Source organism: Cupressus sempervirens, chromosome 1, assembly GCF_028749045.1.
Source record: "Cupressus sempervirens isolate cs-2001-9-10 chromosome 1, ASM2874904v1, whole genome shotgun sequence".
Classification (NCBI taxonomy): Eukaryota; Viridiplantae; Streptophyta; class Pinopsida; order Cupressales; family Cupressaceae; genus Cupressus; species Cupressus sempervirens.
Genome location: NC_143118.1, coordinates 451,982,770 through 451,998,734, shown reverse-complemented (window position 1 = coordinate 451,998,734; position 15,965 = coordinate 451,982,770). Strand labels below are relative to the sequence as shown.

The 15,965-nt window shown below is 35.2% G+C and overlaps 1 protein-coding gene across 5 annotated transcripts in view; it reads left to right on the top strand.

Moving 5' to 3' along the window:
• Positions 1 to 15,965, top strand: part of LOC149578256 (ARM repeat superfamily protein) — a 361,318-nt gene that overhangs the window by 122,103 nt on the left and 223,250 nt on the right. For all 5 annotated transcript variants that reach the window (XR_016364259.1, XM_089827963.1, XM_089827965.1 and 2 more), the window contains exons 19-21: positions 1,780 to 1,878; positions 2,008 to 2,082; positions 13,607 to 13,666. Coding sequence is in view for 4 of the 5 variants with exons in the window: in XM_089827963.1 (XP_089684089.1) it covers positions 1,780 to 1,878; positions 2,008 to 2,082; positions 13,607 to 13,666 (234 nt within the window). In the remaining variant the exon portion in view is untranslated. The remainder of the gene's footprint in view (positions 1 to 1,779; positions 1,879 to 2,007; positions 2,083 to 13,606; positions 13,667 to 15,965) is intronic.

The following is a 15,965-nucleotide window of genomic DNA, read 5'->3' as shown; positions in this document are numbered from 1 at the left end:
TCTTGAGCAGCGTTTTCCAACTACAAACTCATTTTTGGAAGAAATACCATTGCATAATTTTCTAGCATGAGTCATAACCATCACGAATGATTCTAAACCTGCAATTGAATGGCCTGGAATGTAACATAGCTGCAGTGAACTATATAGAAACATGTTATCATAGCCAGTGATTGTTGATTCTTCTCAGGCACAATACTTTTCCCAATAATTGTGTGTTGAACCACATCTTGAAGAACCTACAGTGCACTATGATTGTTGCTAGTGAAGTTCCAACTGGCGAACAAGGGATGGTGCTTGGCGAGCTTGAGAACTACAACAGTAGCAGTTGGGAATTTTTTTGGAAAGCCTTTAACATATTTGCCTTGACTCTTGCACTCTCAACCATACGTGAGTCTTCTACATGTCCACTTGCATCATCTACACATTGGTAGCTTCCCTTGTGTTTGTACTCTCTCCTCCCTTGAGTCTTCAACTCTGGTCCCTTTATTCTTTGTTCTTCTCCGAGAGACAGGTTCTAGATATAGTGTAAGGTAATTTAAATTTTTTTGGCAATCTTGGTTTGGAGGTTGCGCTGCTTGATTGCTTGTGTAGTTGACAAAATCTTCACTTGCTTCATTGTCTAGGTGTGTTAGGTTCGTGGCAACCTCTTCCAACTCACTTTGTGTATGTGGTCCTGCCCTCTAACGACTATGACTTTTTTCTTTTACTGGTCTCTCCAACTTTTTTGACGATTTCCCATAGCTGTTGTCTTTTCTCTTTTCTCTCTCAGGTGGAGAGATCTCCATACTGCTCTTCCCTCTTCTTGGTTATATGAGGTATGTCAGGCCTTGTTTCTTCGTAGGGGCATTAATTTCTAGCAGTACAATGTCGATCAATATGCTGTTCTTCCTTCGTCCTATGTAGTATTTGTTGGCAACCTTTCTCCCCTCGCCTTCTCTGACATTACACTTGCATTTTAAGTAGATTGTGAGCCAACAACCTTGGAATACTTCCAAGAAGATTGTACAGTGTTGGTCGCATTGTGAGTTTGTCATGAACCATGGCTTCAAGAACTGCTCTAACCCAAACTTCCCTCTGCACATATTGATCGACCAAAACTTCCCATGTATAGAATAGGTCTCTTTTTAACTGATCCTTGCAGGTTTTTTCCCGTCTTGTCCTCAATGTCACTGTCGGTTACTAATGCTTGTTGGTCGAACAAGCAGGCCCATTATTCCAGCATCCCTCCTTGTCAGGACTCTAGGTGTGAACAGGCAACAACACCAAAATGTTTACTTCCTACGGGGTTTATGTTTTAATACTCATAGAGTTAAAAAATAAATATGAATGTAATATTTTTAACATAGCAATTCAGATATAACACATAAGAATGGCAGAAGGATATACCTTTATTTGCAATTTAATGTTTGTGCAATCATAATGTCCTTGTTCCCGTCACAAACTTGAAATATAAAGCCTTTGATGGTTGCTTAAGAGTGCCAACCATCATCAACCAACTACTACCTAAGAATTTTATGCATTTTATTACCATGTTAAGAACAAAAACACAATTTAGTCTAGTTGGCAAAACTGCCGCTAACAATAGTTATATGTGAATAGAATTCTTGCCTTTTTGTCTTGTAGGGTCCAGTTTTAGGTATTTTTGTCTTTTTTTGTCACTGGAATTTGTGCTGACAATGAACTGGCAAGGACTGATAGTAATAAATGACTCTTGGTTTCAACTGTAAAGCAATTCTTTGTTTTTTCGTAGCTGTATGACTATCTTGTTATTTGATCCAGATTTGCAGATGTATTTCGGAGTTAGCAAGACATAGGACTGCTTATGGAAATCCATTGCTTAATGAAATAAAATCACACACAGATTTGCCAACTGCCGAGGTAAATTCTAAGCTTATTATTTGTGTAACTACTGCAGAAAAGATAATTTCTTTCTAGCTTCTGATGTTAACTATTCAGGTTTTTCCTTTTCGTCATTTTAAAAATTATTTAAAAAAAAATGTATTGCAGGAGGTTTTCGCCCGCTTGGTTGTGCTATTGCACAACCCATTGGCAAGGGACCAACTTGCTGCTCGCATCCTAACGGTTGATTTTTGAAAACTCCTCTTGCATGATGTTGATTATGATGTATCAGTTTTTGCTGAATTTCAGTTTAGGACAATGACTGTTTGTGACAATTCTTTGCGGCGGCAAATAGTTTCTTGGAATCCTTTAGTTTATTTTATATGGTTATTCTATCTCTGAATTCAAGCTTAGATTGTTAATAAGATTATATATATTCTCAAATGTTTCTTTGAAGTCAGAGAGGTTAAGACTTGAGATCAAGTGGTTCAAGTGTTGGGTTCTCATTGCAGAGGTTGAACTCAAAATCCTCTAAATGATATCTACGGTGGGATTCTAAGTGGTGACTCTTGATACTCCACTGCTTGGCTTCAATTTGTAATATCCAAGATGTTATATAAGGAACAGACTATTGTATTTCTTTTAAGGAGTTATGAACATCAACTCCTCTATGATTTTTGAAATAAATTGTGGCAAATGAACTCAACACTATAGAGTGCAATGAACTTGCAATAAGATAATTCTGTAGCATAATGCCTGATATGAATTGTAATAAGTTTATTCTGGAATGTGCCTAATTGATAGGATTTATAATGCATATACTTTGCCAATACAAGTTTGAATTAGGCTACATATTTGTAAGGATATACATTAAGAATAGTTTCGACATAGCATTGAGAAGCAGGTATTGATCTTCTATAGTAGCCACCAGAAAACATAAGAATTCATTGTTTCATCAACATGTAGGTATCATCTGTTATGCGAATAAGTAATAAGAGAGCCCAGATTCACTAAATACAGCATAAATTAGGGGAGAAACATGTGGCTGTATGTCTCTACTGCTGTTACAGGACAGCTGTAGTTGTCTTTCCTTTACAGCATCACTTCAACCTATGTTATACCAAGTTTCTGGGATGGGGCAGTAGGGAAACGAGTTTTCAGGGCCTTTTTTTTCTGGACCAGGGGATGGCAGGGGAGGAATATATATATATTTATATATTTTGAAATCTGAGATTTCAAATATATTCATGAACTATATAACATTGTAACTTTCACCATAGCAACATAATGACATGTATTAATCATCGTAGAATCAATGATCATTCATCAAATCATCGTAGAATATAGCATTAAATGAATCAAATGAGATTTCAAATTTCAATTTCATATATTCATAGATATAAATTATTGAAACAGCCAAAGATTTCCGAATAACAACAACAAATTCTCAATCTGCATGCAATCACTCCTCTAGAGTGCAATTTGCAATGAAAAACACAAATACATGTGTCCATGCTTTATGTGTTTGAGTTTGAAGACCACGATTTGCATGTAAATCACTCTTTCAAGCAAAAATGCTACATATCTTTGCATGTTTAGGTCTGATTTGGCTCTCCAAGCAAAAACGGTGGAGTTTGAGAAAGAAATGAAACATGCATATAAATCCGTAGAGTGCGATTTAGCATTTAGATGCATTTAAACACCATTCAAGTCCACGATTTTGACCATTACATGTCCAAACGTCTCATGTAAAGGCAGCAAAAGGTTATGCTTTTTTCCTTAAACACTCAAAGACATCCATTTTTGCCCATGCGTTTGCATTTGGAGGGTGCGTTTTAGCAAATGAATGCATGTAAATGCTTTCAAAGTCCACATTTTTTGACCATTTCAAGCAAAAACATCTCATGTATTTGAATTCCAAGGCCAAGTTTTTCCCCAAAAACGTCCAAGAACATGCATTTCCCAAAAGTGTTTTGCATCTAAAAGAGTTGTGAGATTACATTTTGGCATCTACATGCAAAAACGTCCATACATTTGTACTTGGAGATCATGATTTACAACTTTGCATTTGTCGAAGGCTTTCAGTTGTTGCATGCATTTGCACTTGGAGAACCCAATTTTGGAGAAGACTTGTTTATCTAAATTTCTCTATCCTTAATTTTTTGCTCATTGAGCTCCAAGTAAGTAGAAGGTTTCAACTTTTCTTGTATTTCTTACTTGTTTTGCTACATTATTGCATCCTTTGGCTCGTTTTTATCCATTTGCTCAAATGTAGTCCATGTCGTTTGCATAGTCTTTAAATAAGTTTGAAGTCCTCTCATTTGCAAATGTAAAAACTCTTCCAAACTCCAAAAATGAAAATTGCATGTAAAGGGATATCTTGAAGTTTGTCATGTCTAAGTATATAGCAAGAGGTATGCTTTTGTTTTGTTCTTAGTTTTTCTTGTTTATTTGGTGCTTGTTTTGATTTCTTTTTGGAAGAAAGTTGAGGATTCCCACCTAAGAATGCGAGTGCATATACATGCTTTCATCTTCCATGCCAATCAATACTTCATCCATTTTCCAACACATACAATTACATCCTCCAAACCTGATTACATGTTTATCTCAAGCAAAGATGATTCATTTTTACCACATGTAATTACCTCTAGAACCTGATTTTGGGAAATGGTCACACTTTTAAATACCAAAATTGTCATTTTGCACACCTTCATATACATCCAACTTGCATTCTTGGCCATACAAACAAAAGCCCATCTTTGCCCACATGCAATCCATCCTTCTAAATCCAATTTTGGTCCTTTTTGTCCAAATACATATGCTTTCTGGTTCATTTCCAGCCATCACGTGTTCCAGGAGTATCTAATCAATACTTTGAACACCTTGTTCTTCATAGATCTGCCATTGCCAATCAAAGTCGAACGCCTTCATTTATCCAGTCGCTTCAGACGATGTATTTATTCTTTGGAATTTCCATATTGTAGCACAAGACATATCTGCTCCATCAAAATCCAAAGGGAAGACGAAATACCATTACAATGAGTTGGCTTGGACAACTACATCGCTTGTTTCCTCTCCTCTAGATCAAGTATCAAATATGGAGATTGGGCATGTAGACATGGCTGATTTCTTGTAGAGAACCGAAGCTCCTGCTAACAAGGAAATGAAATGCATCAAAAGGAGTAATATTCAACTGGTGTCCACTTCTCCCATGGCTGCCCTGGAATTTGAGTTTGTCTTGGGATGTGCTCGACGTTTCAGCCCTAAATCAAAAACATTTAAGAATGCGGATGGCAAGGTCATTATCAACCTTGATCTAGATGTGATGAATCAAATGACTAAATTCCCTTAGAATTCAAAATGCGTGGATTTGTCTAAAAAAATGTATCTCTGAGTGTGGAATAAGAGCAAATTAATTTATTAGAGGCATACAAATGAAAGCTGGTTGGAGAATGAGAGATCCAATTTCTCTAGATAGCCTAAAACAATACACAGATCTGACTTCTACCCAAAAGTTAATGACTTGATAAATCCACTTACTCTGCTAAGTGGAACCTTGAATGTATAAGTTCGTCCTTCAAATCTTTGAGAACAAGGTAACTCATTGAGTGGGGAAATCTTATAAGCACATCATTGTGTGAACAATTGATTCATGTGGGAACATCAACACCGTTCTACATGAATTCATACTTGTTGTAAGATACCATTTATACTAGGCTGAAAATAGAGAACATATTCTAAGATTATAACCAAATATCATAACGGAATGACATAAAGTAGTTGAAATCCATTAATCATATAGAAAGGAAAACTATCAACTGAATTCATTACACAAAGATAAATAATCAGAATTTAAGCAATGACTATATCCATTTCATATGAAAGGCAACTAATATAACTTCCATAATCAACTTATACATTTACACTTTGAAAGAAACTAATAATCTAATCATATCTAGAATTATGCATTTCAAAGTAACATAAAAAGTATGTACAAGTAAGAGATTAAGAATTCATAGATGAAACGTAATAACTGTCAATGTATTGTGCAAGCCTCGACATTTGGTAAAGAGGAGAAGCATTGACATAGGCTTAACCTCCCAGTTATGGATCTTAACATATCCCCTCATAATCTCTTACGAGAAAGGCCCTCCCTATCTCGGGTTAGGCTTTGGGCACCATAGTCTATCACCCAAGCATTCTGGTGTTAGAGTGTCGGCTAAGCAGCAGACAAGGCTGTGGAATACTTTCATCAACCTTCCCTTTGTTAGTTAGCACTCTTGACCTCTAGTGATCAATTGTGGCAAACATGCCTCTAATCTACCTTGGCCAAAGATTTAGATGGGCAAACAACCTGATCACCGCCATTCAACTTGACAAGTGAATATACTTTGGACAATCATGAGCTAACTTGGACCTAACAGTTTCCTTTTTTAGATGTTCATTCTCTTTGGTTTCTGATTCTCAGTTTATTCTTGTAGGGATACCTCTCCTCTTTGCCCATTTATACTCGACCCTATTAGTCTTGGGTGCATCCTGGGAGATAGGCCGGTGTTTATGTACTCTTTATCAATCAAAACTTATGTACACAATTCTGATTCTTATCTCAACGGCTATATGGATAATACCACTATATAAGTCAGATATATCCTTTGTGAAATATGAAGAAATATTCTTATACTAGCTTCCTAGTATTAAGCATTGTATGCATAATTGATTAACAGACATAATGGAGCCACTTTAGTTTTGACTCTACGAGTCTGTACTAGCACCTGACAAGTATGATTTTTTTTTTTACATAAAATGGAAAACAAAGCTGATGTTCTATTAGAGTTATTAATATTCTCGAGCCTTGGTATCGCTACAATACTTATTCAAGATCGTGAATGCATTTAACATAATATTCTATCATTCCTTGCAGAATTTATCTGAGAGAATGCAATGTAAGAGGCACACATATCAAATAAGAAATATGTTTGGTCGAATGATTTCTTGACCTGAGATTGTAACTTCAAATTTAATGCCATGGTCTGGCAATATGATTTCAACATGAAAATATTGTCAAGCGTGGCTGATACTGAAATTGAGGTATTGAAATATGATCCTCCAAGTAACGTTGTTCTCAGAAAATGCAGTGGAGAGAGAGGAGTTTCGGTTTAGAGCAATCACATGAGGAAAGAAATGATTTTTCAAATGCTTGACACTAGCTGCGGGGAGAGTAAATAATGTCTCTTGTGGCTTCATCAGTTACAAGAAGGAATCTCGATCAAAGCCAAATATTGGTTACAAGATACTTCTCATAACTTTCAAATTTGTAAAAGAAAATAAAGCAAATATGAAGGTGACAAGCGCTTATCGATATGGAGCCAAAATTAAACCATAAAGATTATATTTTCTCATGATTTGTATATCTAATGTATTATATATATATTGTCATCATGCTATTGGAGTTTTACCTATAATTGTACACAAATACATATATCTATATGTGTGTAATTTTGAGATTGTGTATAATTCCTTTTTATCATTATATTCTCTCTAGGTACACACGCATATATGTATATATACTTGGAAGTGCAAAGTATAGATATTAACAGAATATCATGGTGACTGCATATATATATATAAAGTTACAATTGTTGACCACTTCCACTGTCCCAAAATAAAAGAGAGGTAATAGCTCGTCTCATGATATTAAACGTTTAATGTTTTCTCTTGTTTCAAGAACCGACCAAGTAGCTCATGAGTGTCCAAAGTGTTCTCAGTTGCCTAGCCGTTAAATCCTTCACCAAAGTAGTTAGAAGAAGAAGCATATTTGATGGTTTGACAATGGACTAAATTGGTGCTCCATTACTTAAATCTGGTTTAGCAATGCTTCCGCCCTTTGTCTGATCTTGGAACTAGAGACACATATTTCCACAATAATAACATTTTCCTAAATTTAAATTGGAATATCAAGAAAACACTATATGATAATTGTCGCAATGACTAACCACCATTAACATTTCTCTTAAAATATAAGCATTCAATTTTAGTCGAAAATAACAATAATCAAGTAACAAGTCATTTTCACATGAATCAATCTGGTTAATCACAACTTCCATTTCACAAGATCATGACATCCGAGAGTTTTTAACTAACCATTACAATGGCTATATGATTATTTTAAAAGATAAAAAATTTGGGATGTAACATTTGGTTTACATTGCTATAGCCATGGGAGATTGGTGTCTAGTTCCCATTTGGAAGTACTATGACCAGATTATATTGACACAAAGCAAGTATCATTACAAAAGGGTTTAAGATGTGTTCTTTCAACATTTCAAGTGTTAGTTTGACAAAAAGTTAGTAGCATAGTTCCAAGAATCACGGCGATTCATGCGATTCACGCGATTTGGCGATTCGATTCAAGCCAAACGATTTTTTGTGAATCGGTGAATCGAATCAGCGATAAAGGGTTTATGAAATAAGTTACTCACTAAATTTCAAGGGTTTTTTAAATTTTCCGATTCATGGCCGATTCGATTCCGATTCATGGCCGATTCACGATTTGATTCGGCCTTGCCGATTCCGATCCGATTCCGATTCTTGTTACTTTGGTTAGTAGTCAAAAGAGTTTTAGATGAAGCTTGAGAAAGGGTAATTCAGTTTGGTTGCATTTTCTTGCAATTTCCAACTTTCACCTATTTGAGAGTTGGTTATTGGCAAGAACTGTTTACCTTATTAAGATTTTGTACTGATAGGATCATTCTAATGGAGTTGGCCAAACCACTCATGGAGGTACAATCATACCAACATAGTCAGCATAGGCCAGGATTCAACATTACCATTGCCAAACCCCTCCAAATTGGTTAATAAATGCTCAATTCAGTGTATAAAGAAAAAGCTATGGAAGCTGAATTTTATCTTATTACTCTCAATAAGTTGAGGGCTAGGTTTGACTTTGACTACCGAGGGATGCATTCGAAGATCAAAAGGGCATTCACCCATGTTCACTGCATGGAGGATGTGTGGATTGACTTGCGCACGGAGATAGACATCGTGAAAAAAGACTTCTCTAGGATTACATTGCAGCAAATCATCAACCTCAACATGGTTAAGATCCCAGAAGGCTTTGAGATTGAAGATGATGGGATGATCCTGGATCCAATGTATCACAATGCTTAGTTTGACAAACTTAGCCCTTTCCCTATTTAGTGGCAACCAAAGGAAGGAAATTCTATCTTTGACAGATTCCAATCTATCTTAGGTGCCGTTTGGTAGCTGGAATTAGAATGGAAATGGCATTCAAAATTCTAAAAAATTTCTAATCCATTGTTTGTGTCCGCACAATCGGAATTGGAATTGGGAAAAAGTAAAATCCGGTATCGCCATTTGACCCCCAAAACAAGAATTCCAAATTCTTCAAAATACTTGTTATTTGGAATTCCCGTTTTAATTTTCATTTTAAATCTCATTTTTTGAAAATGAGGATTTCAACTGAAGTAAAATTTAATTGGGTTTGACATTTGGATGCCCATTTGGGGGCACCTATTTTTGCACAAATTTTTGAAATTTAATGTTTTTAAGTGGGGAAAAGTTTTCCGCTATTACTTGCTCATATGTTTGAATAAAATAAAATAATCAGTATTGCACATATCTAAATTCTTTCATCTTTCTTTTAACTTTTTCTTGATTTTTTATTTTGCAATGAACATTGACATTTTTGGCATGTGCGGAGTTGGAAGCATCATGAATAGGTCCTTGAAAAATTGGAGATATGGATCGCCTTTCTCACTATAACTTTTATACTCATTTTTTGAACCATATATTCGTATTTTGAACTAAACGGGCTTGAAATAACAAATTCCGAATATCAAATATTTTTAAGTTTGAACCAAACAGTCCCAAAACAAATTCCAGAAACTGTAATCTAGATTTCAAGTTCCAGAATCCTAAATCAAAGATTTCAAAATCCAATTCCTAAATCATATTCTAGCAATCAAACAGGCCCTTATTGAATACTAACAAGTGGTTGAAAATCGAAGGCCTCAAGAGAGTGCATTCAAAGCTCAGGGTAGATTGCAATCACTTTGGGTCGGTTGGAAGGAGATATCACGTGGACATTAAAACAAAGGATGGTTTATCCTCTTCATAGTTAGCTCAAGCTCTTAAAGTTTAAGCTCAAAGGAGGAAAATGATGAAAACCACCTTTAGATTCTTCTTAAGCACCCATGCAAGCTCAAGAATCAGAGGAAGAATTTGATGAAGAAGACGAAGAGGAAGAGGGAGAGATAATGATCATATCTCCCGTATGACCAACAAATAACAAGGAGCCCTCTACTCAGGAGGAACCTTTTTTTGATGTCATAGACAATGATGTGGATTCATTCTACATTGTAGTCACGCCTACCATTTCTATCTTGGAAGTGAACATGTCAACAGTCACCATTGCTGTTACAGCTCCTCCTATCCTCACAATAGAGCAATGTGAGAACTTGGGAAATATATTTGATGATTTTCCAACTCTCATAGAAGGTCAAGTTTGCCGACTTGATACCTTTGTTGTAGGGTTCGAGATGTTCATGATAGTGTCATCTCAAAGGACACCCATGGTTCCTTCTATCCAAATGGAAGCATGCATGGTAATGACATAAATACAATTAGGATCAATGTTTGTTGTTGCCACTGTTCCAGCATCAATAGATGAAGGTTTCAATCTACTTGCATGGTTGGGAAAAATTACCATGAAAAGAAGGCAGGTCGTACTACCCCTTGATAATCTCTCTGTCAAGAAGAATAAATCTAAACCCTCAATGGATAAAGTCATTTCGAGAATCGTTGTTCATTTTGTAAAGACCAAATATGTTGGGATTGCAGAGCCTTTGGTAGACAAACCAACTAAGGAGCTTAACCACTCAGATTACAAGTTCACCAAAATTGAACTTGGTAAATAGTCATGGCTGGGTTGTTTACAAGATGCCCAAGATGCATTCTGAAACTTGTCAAAAAGGAATCATGAGCTTTGGGAAAAGAAGAATCAACTGAAGCTGGAGGTTGCTTGTGTTTACGAGGTCATCCACCAACAATCCTTGTAGCTTGTAGTCATTACATCTCAGGCAACTTAGGTGAATCAAGGAGCCAAGGCAGAAAAGGCTTTGTTCAAAGAAGTTATCTCAAGAGTTCACTCAATCAAAGATGTGCTCAAAGTCCTTGATCGTATTAGAGGTGTTGAGGAGATACTTCATGACATTCACTTCCTTCAACTAACCAATACCTTGAAATAATGGGTATTTAGGATGAAATGGAAGACGTTGATTTGGATGCCTTGATTTCATGTGACATTATTCTAGTCCCTGATATGTTCTACAAATATTAGGGACTCATGGGTCATAAGGAGCTGATATTGGGAAAGATTTTGACAAAGCTACATGGAGCCTTAGAAGGCCTTCAAACAGTGGAAATGGAGATCATGAGCGATCTATAATAGATGGGATGCAAGGTCCTTACCAAATATGATAACCTGTTCATTGAAGAAGAAATGACCTCAAGGTACACCGACATAGTCAATGCTGATTTTGATTCTGAAGAGTTCAGATCAGATGCGCTTAGCAGGTTCGCTACATACAAGTCTGTAGCAAAACACTTGTGGGACTCTCTTGCAAAGAATTACAAAGTTGTAAAATCAACACAGGCAAATGCACTCAGAGTTGAAGCCATTTCAAAGACAATGGAGATCCTAGATCTTCATATAGTTCATGATTGTATTGCCAAATATAAGACTTTCCTTGATAATCTCAAGGGTTGATTTAACTTTCTTGGCCTTTTTATTTTTTATTTTTGAGCATTTCATCTTCGTAGTTGGAGAAGATGAATTGCATCTAATACGATTGCATGTCCTCATGACATGTAATCCAATAATTCTTCTCACCTAGTTTTATCGGGTCAAAGTGGTTAAGTTGCCCCCACTTTTTCCGCTTTTTTCGCACTTCTTTTTCAATATAAGAAGTGGTCCTTTCATTGTAAAAATTATCTTTTATTGTATGCAAGAAACCTTTGATAAAATTGTGCAAGCATAACTTTGATTGTATAGTATTGTTTTGAAAAAAAGTGAATACAAAGAAGCAATTGAAGCTTAAACTTTGATTGAGAGCAATTGTGATAGTACAAATTACAAGCTTTGACTATAATTTGTGTTTTTTATCTTTGATTTATGTTGTTTTTATATGTATAAATAATAGAGCATAGTGAGTTAAGCAACGATCAGAGCCGAAGCTTTGACTAGGAGTGATTGTGGTGATACATAAACTAGAAGCTTTGACTGTAGCTTGTATTGCCATCACAATTCACAAAATTAGTTAGGATTCCTTACTTCTGAAAGTCTTTGCGCCCCAATTGTAGAGGTTATTCTAATAGAATAGATTAAAGTAGGCATTAGAGCCAAACCGATACACTTTCAACTAGCCTTTGATTTGGTGTTTGGTATCGGTATCATTGTTTCTAGCTATTAGATAGAAATATAGTTAGAGATTTCATCTTGCCCATTACTTGTTGTATGGGTAAGTGGATTCTTTCCTAAAAGATAGGAGGAAAGAATATTGGTAAGACCCCTTACAAAATCTCTCAACTTCTTGCTTACCTTGAGTTGATCCAAGGAACGGTGAGAAGGGGGAGCCTTTCCTTAAAGGTAGGAGAGACTTTGTGTCATACGATGTGGCTGGTATATCTATTTTGCAATTGGATTTTAACAAAATTGTCTTTTGCAAAATATCCACCCAACAAGCCATATCTTTTGTGTTTTAGCTAATTAGAGGAATGTAGGACTTGGCCTTTTTCTTTAGAAACTGTGGTTTGTTAATTATCTCTCCATGTGTAGGTGGTGTAAAAAACGCACAAGAGGGGCCTTGGTGCATTGATAAAATTATTGCTGCTTGGAGGAGTTAAGTAAATATAAATCAAACATATTTTGAGATGCATGTATTCTATTGGATTATATAACTTGAAAAGTTAAAATATTTTTCATGAGGATTTGGTTACGATTCAACAAGATTCACAATATAGAACATCCCAAGCATAACAACAACAAAGTGCCTTAAGGATTTTATCTATTCATTTCTGTATTGTACAACTTCTGAAGCTAAGCGAGATCATTATTTAAGGTCCTGTTTGGACTGTAGCAATACTTGAATGAGTGAAATTGACATTTTGAAAATAGAACATAACTTCATCCTTTGAGAAATATATCACATGGGATAAAAAAGTGAACTGTTGAATTGAGAAGTATTAACTCTTCAATCGAATGCACAGTTGATATTAAAATATTGTTTTGAAACATCAGTGTTGGGGATGAATAAAATTCAAATCTGATGAAATACATTTCATGGAAATTTCTATTGCTACTAAAAAAATCATAATATAGAGCTTCCTAGCCATAGCAATACCAACTTTCTTTAAGGACGTTATTTATTATAATTGTGTTTCATACACAACTTTTGAAGCTAAACAGGATCATTATTTAAGGTCATGTTTGGATTATACAATAAATTAATTTTGGATTTATAAAGATAGAACATAACTACTTTGGAAATTAAATATCTCCCACGAGATAGAAAAGTTGAACTTTTGAATTGAGAAGACTCACTTTTCAATCCAAGGTATATTTGGTGTTCAAGTAATGTTTTCAAATAACAGCTGATTAATGAAAGTTTGACTGTGGTATTGGGTATTATGAATCCAGCTTACAAAGACACTTGAACTATGCTCTGATTCTTTTGATATTCAATTGCAGGTACTATATTATTTGGCACCACTTTTCCCAAAAAATGTGATCTTATTTTGGGAGGATGAGGTATGTCAGTTATTTGACTATTCGTAATGTTGGTGTTTTTATGGAAAATGATTTCATGTAATATTTTATTATAGTTTTGTGATGCTACCATGAAAGGTTATTATTTTCTTTTCAAATGTCATAATTGAATGCTTCATGGCTCTAATATCTACGCTGAATCATCTAAGAAATTTTGATTATTCGGAGCACCATTTCTTGCTATCATTTTCTAATAGAATGAAAGGAAGTTTAGTTTCTTTATAAAATTAACTGTGACTCGTTTTTGTTTGATAAATGACAATTATATAAATGCAAAATTGTATTATAAAAACCCTTAAAAGGGGAGAAGGAAAAAGTCATTGGAAATAAAGATCTGGAGGGAAGTAATTGGCGTGAGAGAGTAATGGTCAAAGATTGGACAAAGGGAACAGTTACATATGTCTTAGTAGTTGAAAAAGAGAGTAGTGATTAGATTCAGTCGCTATGACTAGTTTGTTCTCGTTCAGCCTTAAATTCGGGTCTGATTTTTTTCAGAATTATGTTCAAGATTTAGTTCATTGTAGGTATTCAATGCATGCAAGATTGGAATAAAAGATAGTATCAGCAAAAGACAAATATTCTAATTCCTGAAAACCTCTGATTGAGTGATGAGAAGGTATACACCCAAGAAGCCTCTACTGTACTCAAGATAAATGAATGTGCTTCAATGTATGTGCTCTTAAATTAGGAGTGTAACAATATGATTCTTTGACATTAACAAAATTGCTTTGCACCAAGGGTTGTGATGTAGGTACATCCATTCTCATTGGTAATCTTGCATCACACAAAAAGATTAGATTTTTCTATTGATTCGTTTTGTTGTGTTTATTTCGTCTTCTTGGAGGTGCTATTTCCAGGTGCTTTTTGCACAACTCTTATTCATTGAAATAATAAAATTGTTAAGTTGAAAATCAGAAGCTTAAATTTTTAAGTTGACGAGTTTAAAATGCTCAAAAATTTGAAATTTGAAGTCAAATTGAAGGAAGCAAATATCAAACACTCAACCATATTAGTGAGAAAAGTATTGCCATCTTGTGTTCCAAATTCAAATTTCAAATGCCCCTACTCCGGACTATACTTTTTTCGAGACACTTGGCAATTGAGTGGAAGGAGAGGAGTTACAATGAAATCATCGTGAAGAGTTACTGGCTACTGAATGCCACATTGTAAGGGAGGGTTGTCTAGTAGTTTAGAATCCCAAAATGAGGAGAAATTGAGCAAGAAAAAATATACCAAGGAAGGAGAAAGGATAGAGAGTTCAAGTTGGTGTATATTGAAGATCATAGAGCAACAATAGAAGAGAAAACATTCTTGCACTCATGTTTTGTGATGCCAATGGAAATAAATGCTTGTTAATGAAGGTGTAATGCCGACTTGGAGGTTTTATTATTTATATGCTAATTTGCAATTTGCCTATAGTCATGAAAGTACTCGAGACAATATCTAGTTTGAGGAAGCTAGTTTTTGACTTCATGCTGCCTATAGCTTATGGCAAATTGTAGAAATGTTCTCTACTTCAGTTCAATAAATTTTGCTAGTTTTTCTGCAAGAAATGACAATGCTTGTTTTAATTTTACTGCAGTATCAAAAGTTCTTTTATGATGGATTTCTAAATGTTCTAGAGTGGTTCATTAGTTGCAATGAATGATACCCATTGAGTGTGTTGGTGCCTCAAATTGTTGGTTTAAAATCCTGTGAGCTTGCCTACTCAATGCTGGGATGTCCAACACTATTTTGGACAACGAATGGGAATGATCCTCAAAGAACAAATTCCCTTGCTCTTTAGGCTCTGCAAAACCTAGGTGGGTGGACTTACACCTTAACCTTGAGGATTGGTTCAATGCTTTTTATTGTAGACTTTCTTATAGAAAACTTGGGTGATTCTTCTTGGAATGGCAAGTGGTTCTCAAGAGAAATCGAATTGTGTCAAAATGCTTTAGTGTGCTTGAAAATAAAAATTATGAATGTGAATGGTTCATTGATATACAAATGAATATAGGAATGAATTTCACCAACTACAATAGGATACCAATTTTAATGAAATAGACAAGACCAGTTCCTTATCCAATTTCGGGCAAACAACGCCCAACTTATTAATTTGTTATCATCAAACCATAGCATCAAACTCTATGGAGACAATGTGTGCTACTATCAACCATCGGACATAGAACTTCAAATACAAAACGCTAGTCTAATTGTATTTAAGTTCAGCCAAAGAAGACTAATTAGACAAAGAACATGTAGCATGAGAACTTTGATAATCAAGTGTCTGTATCAAATT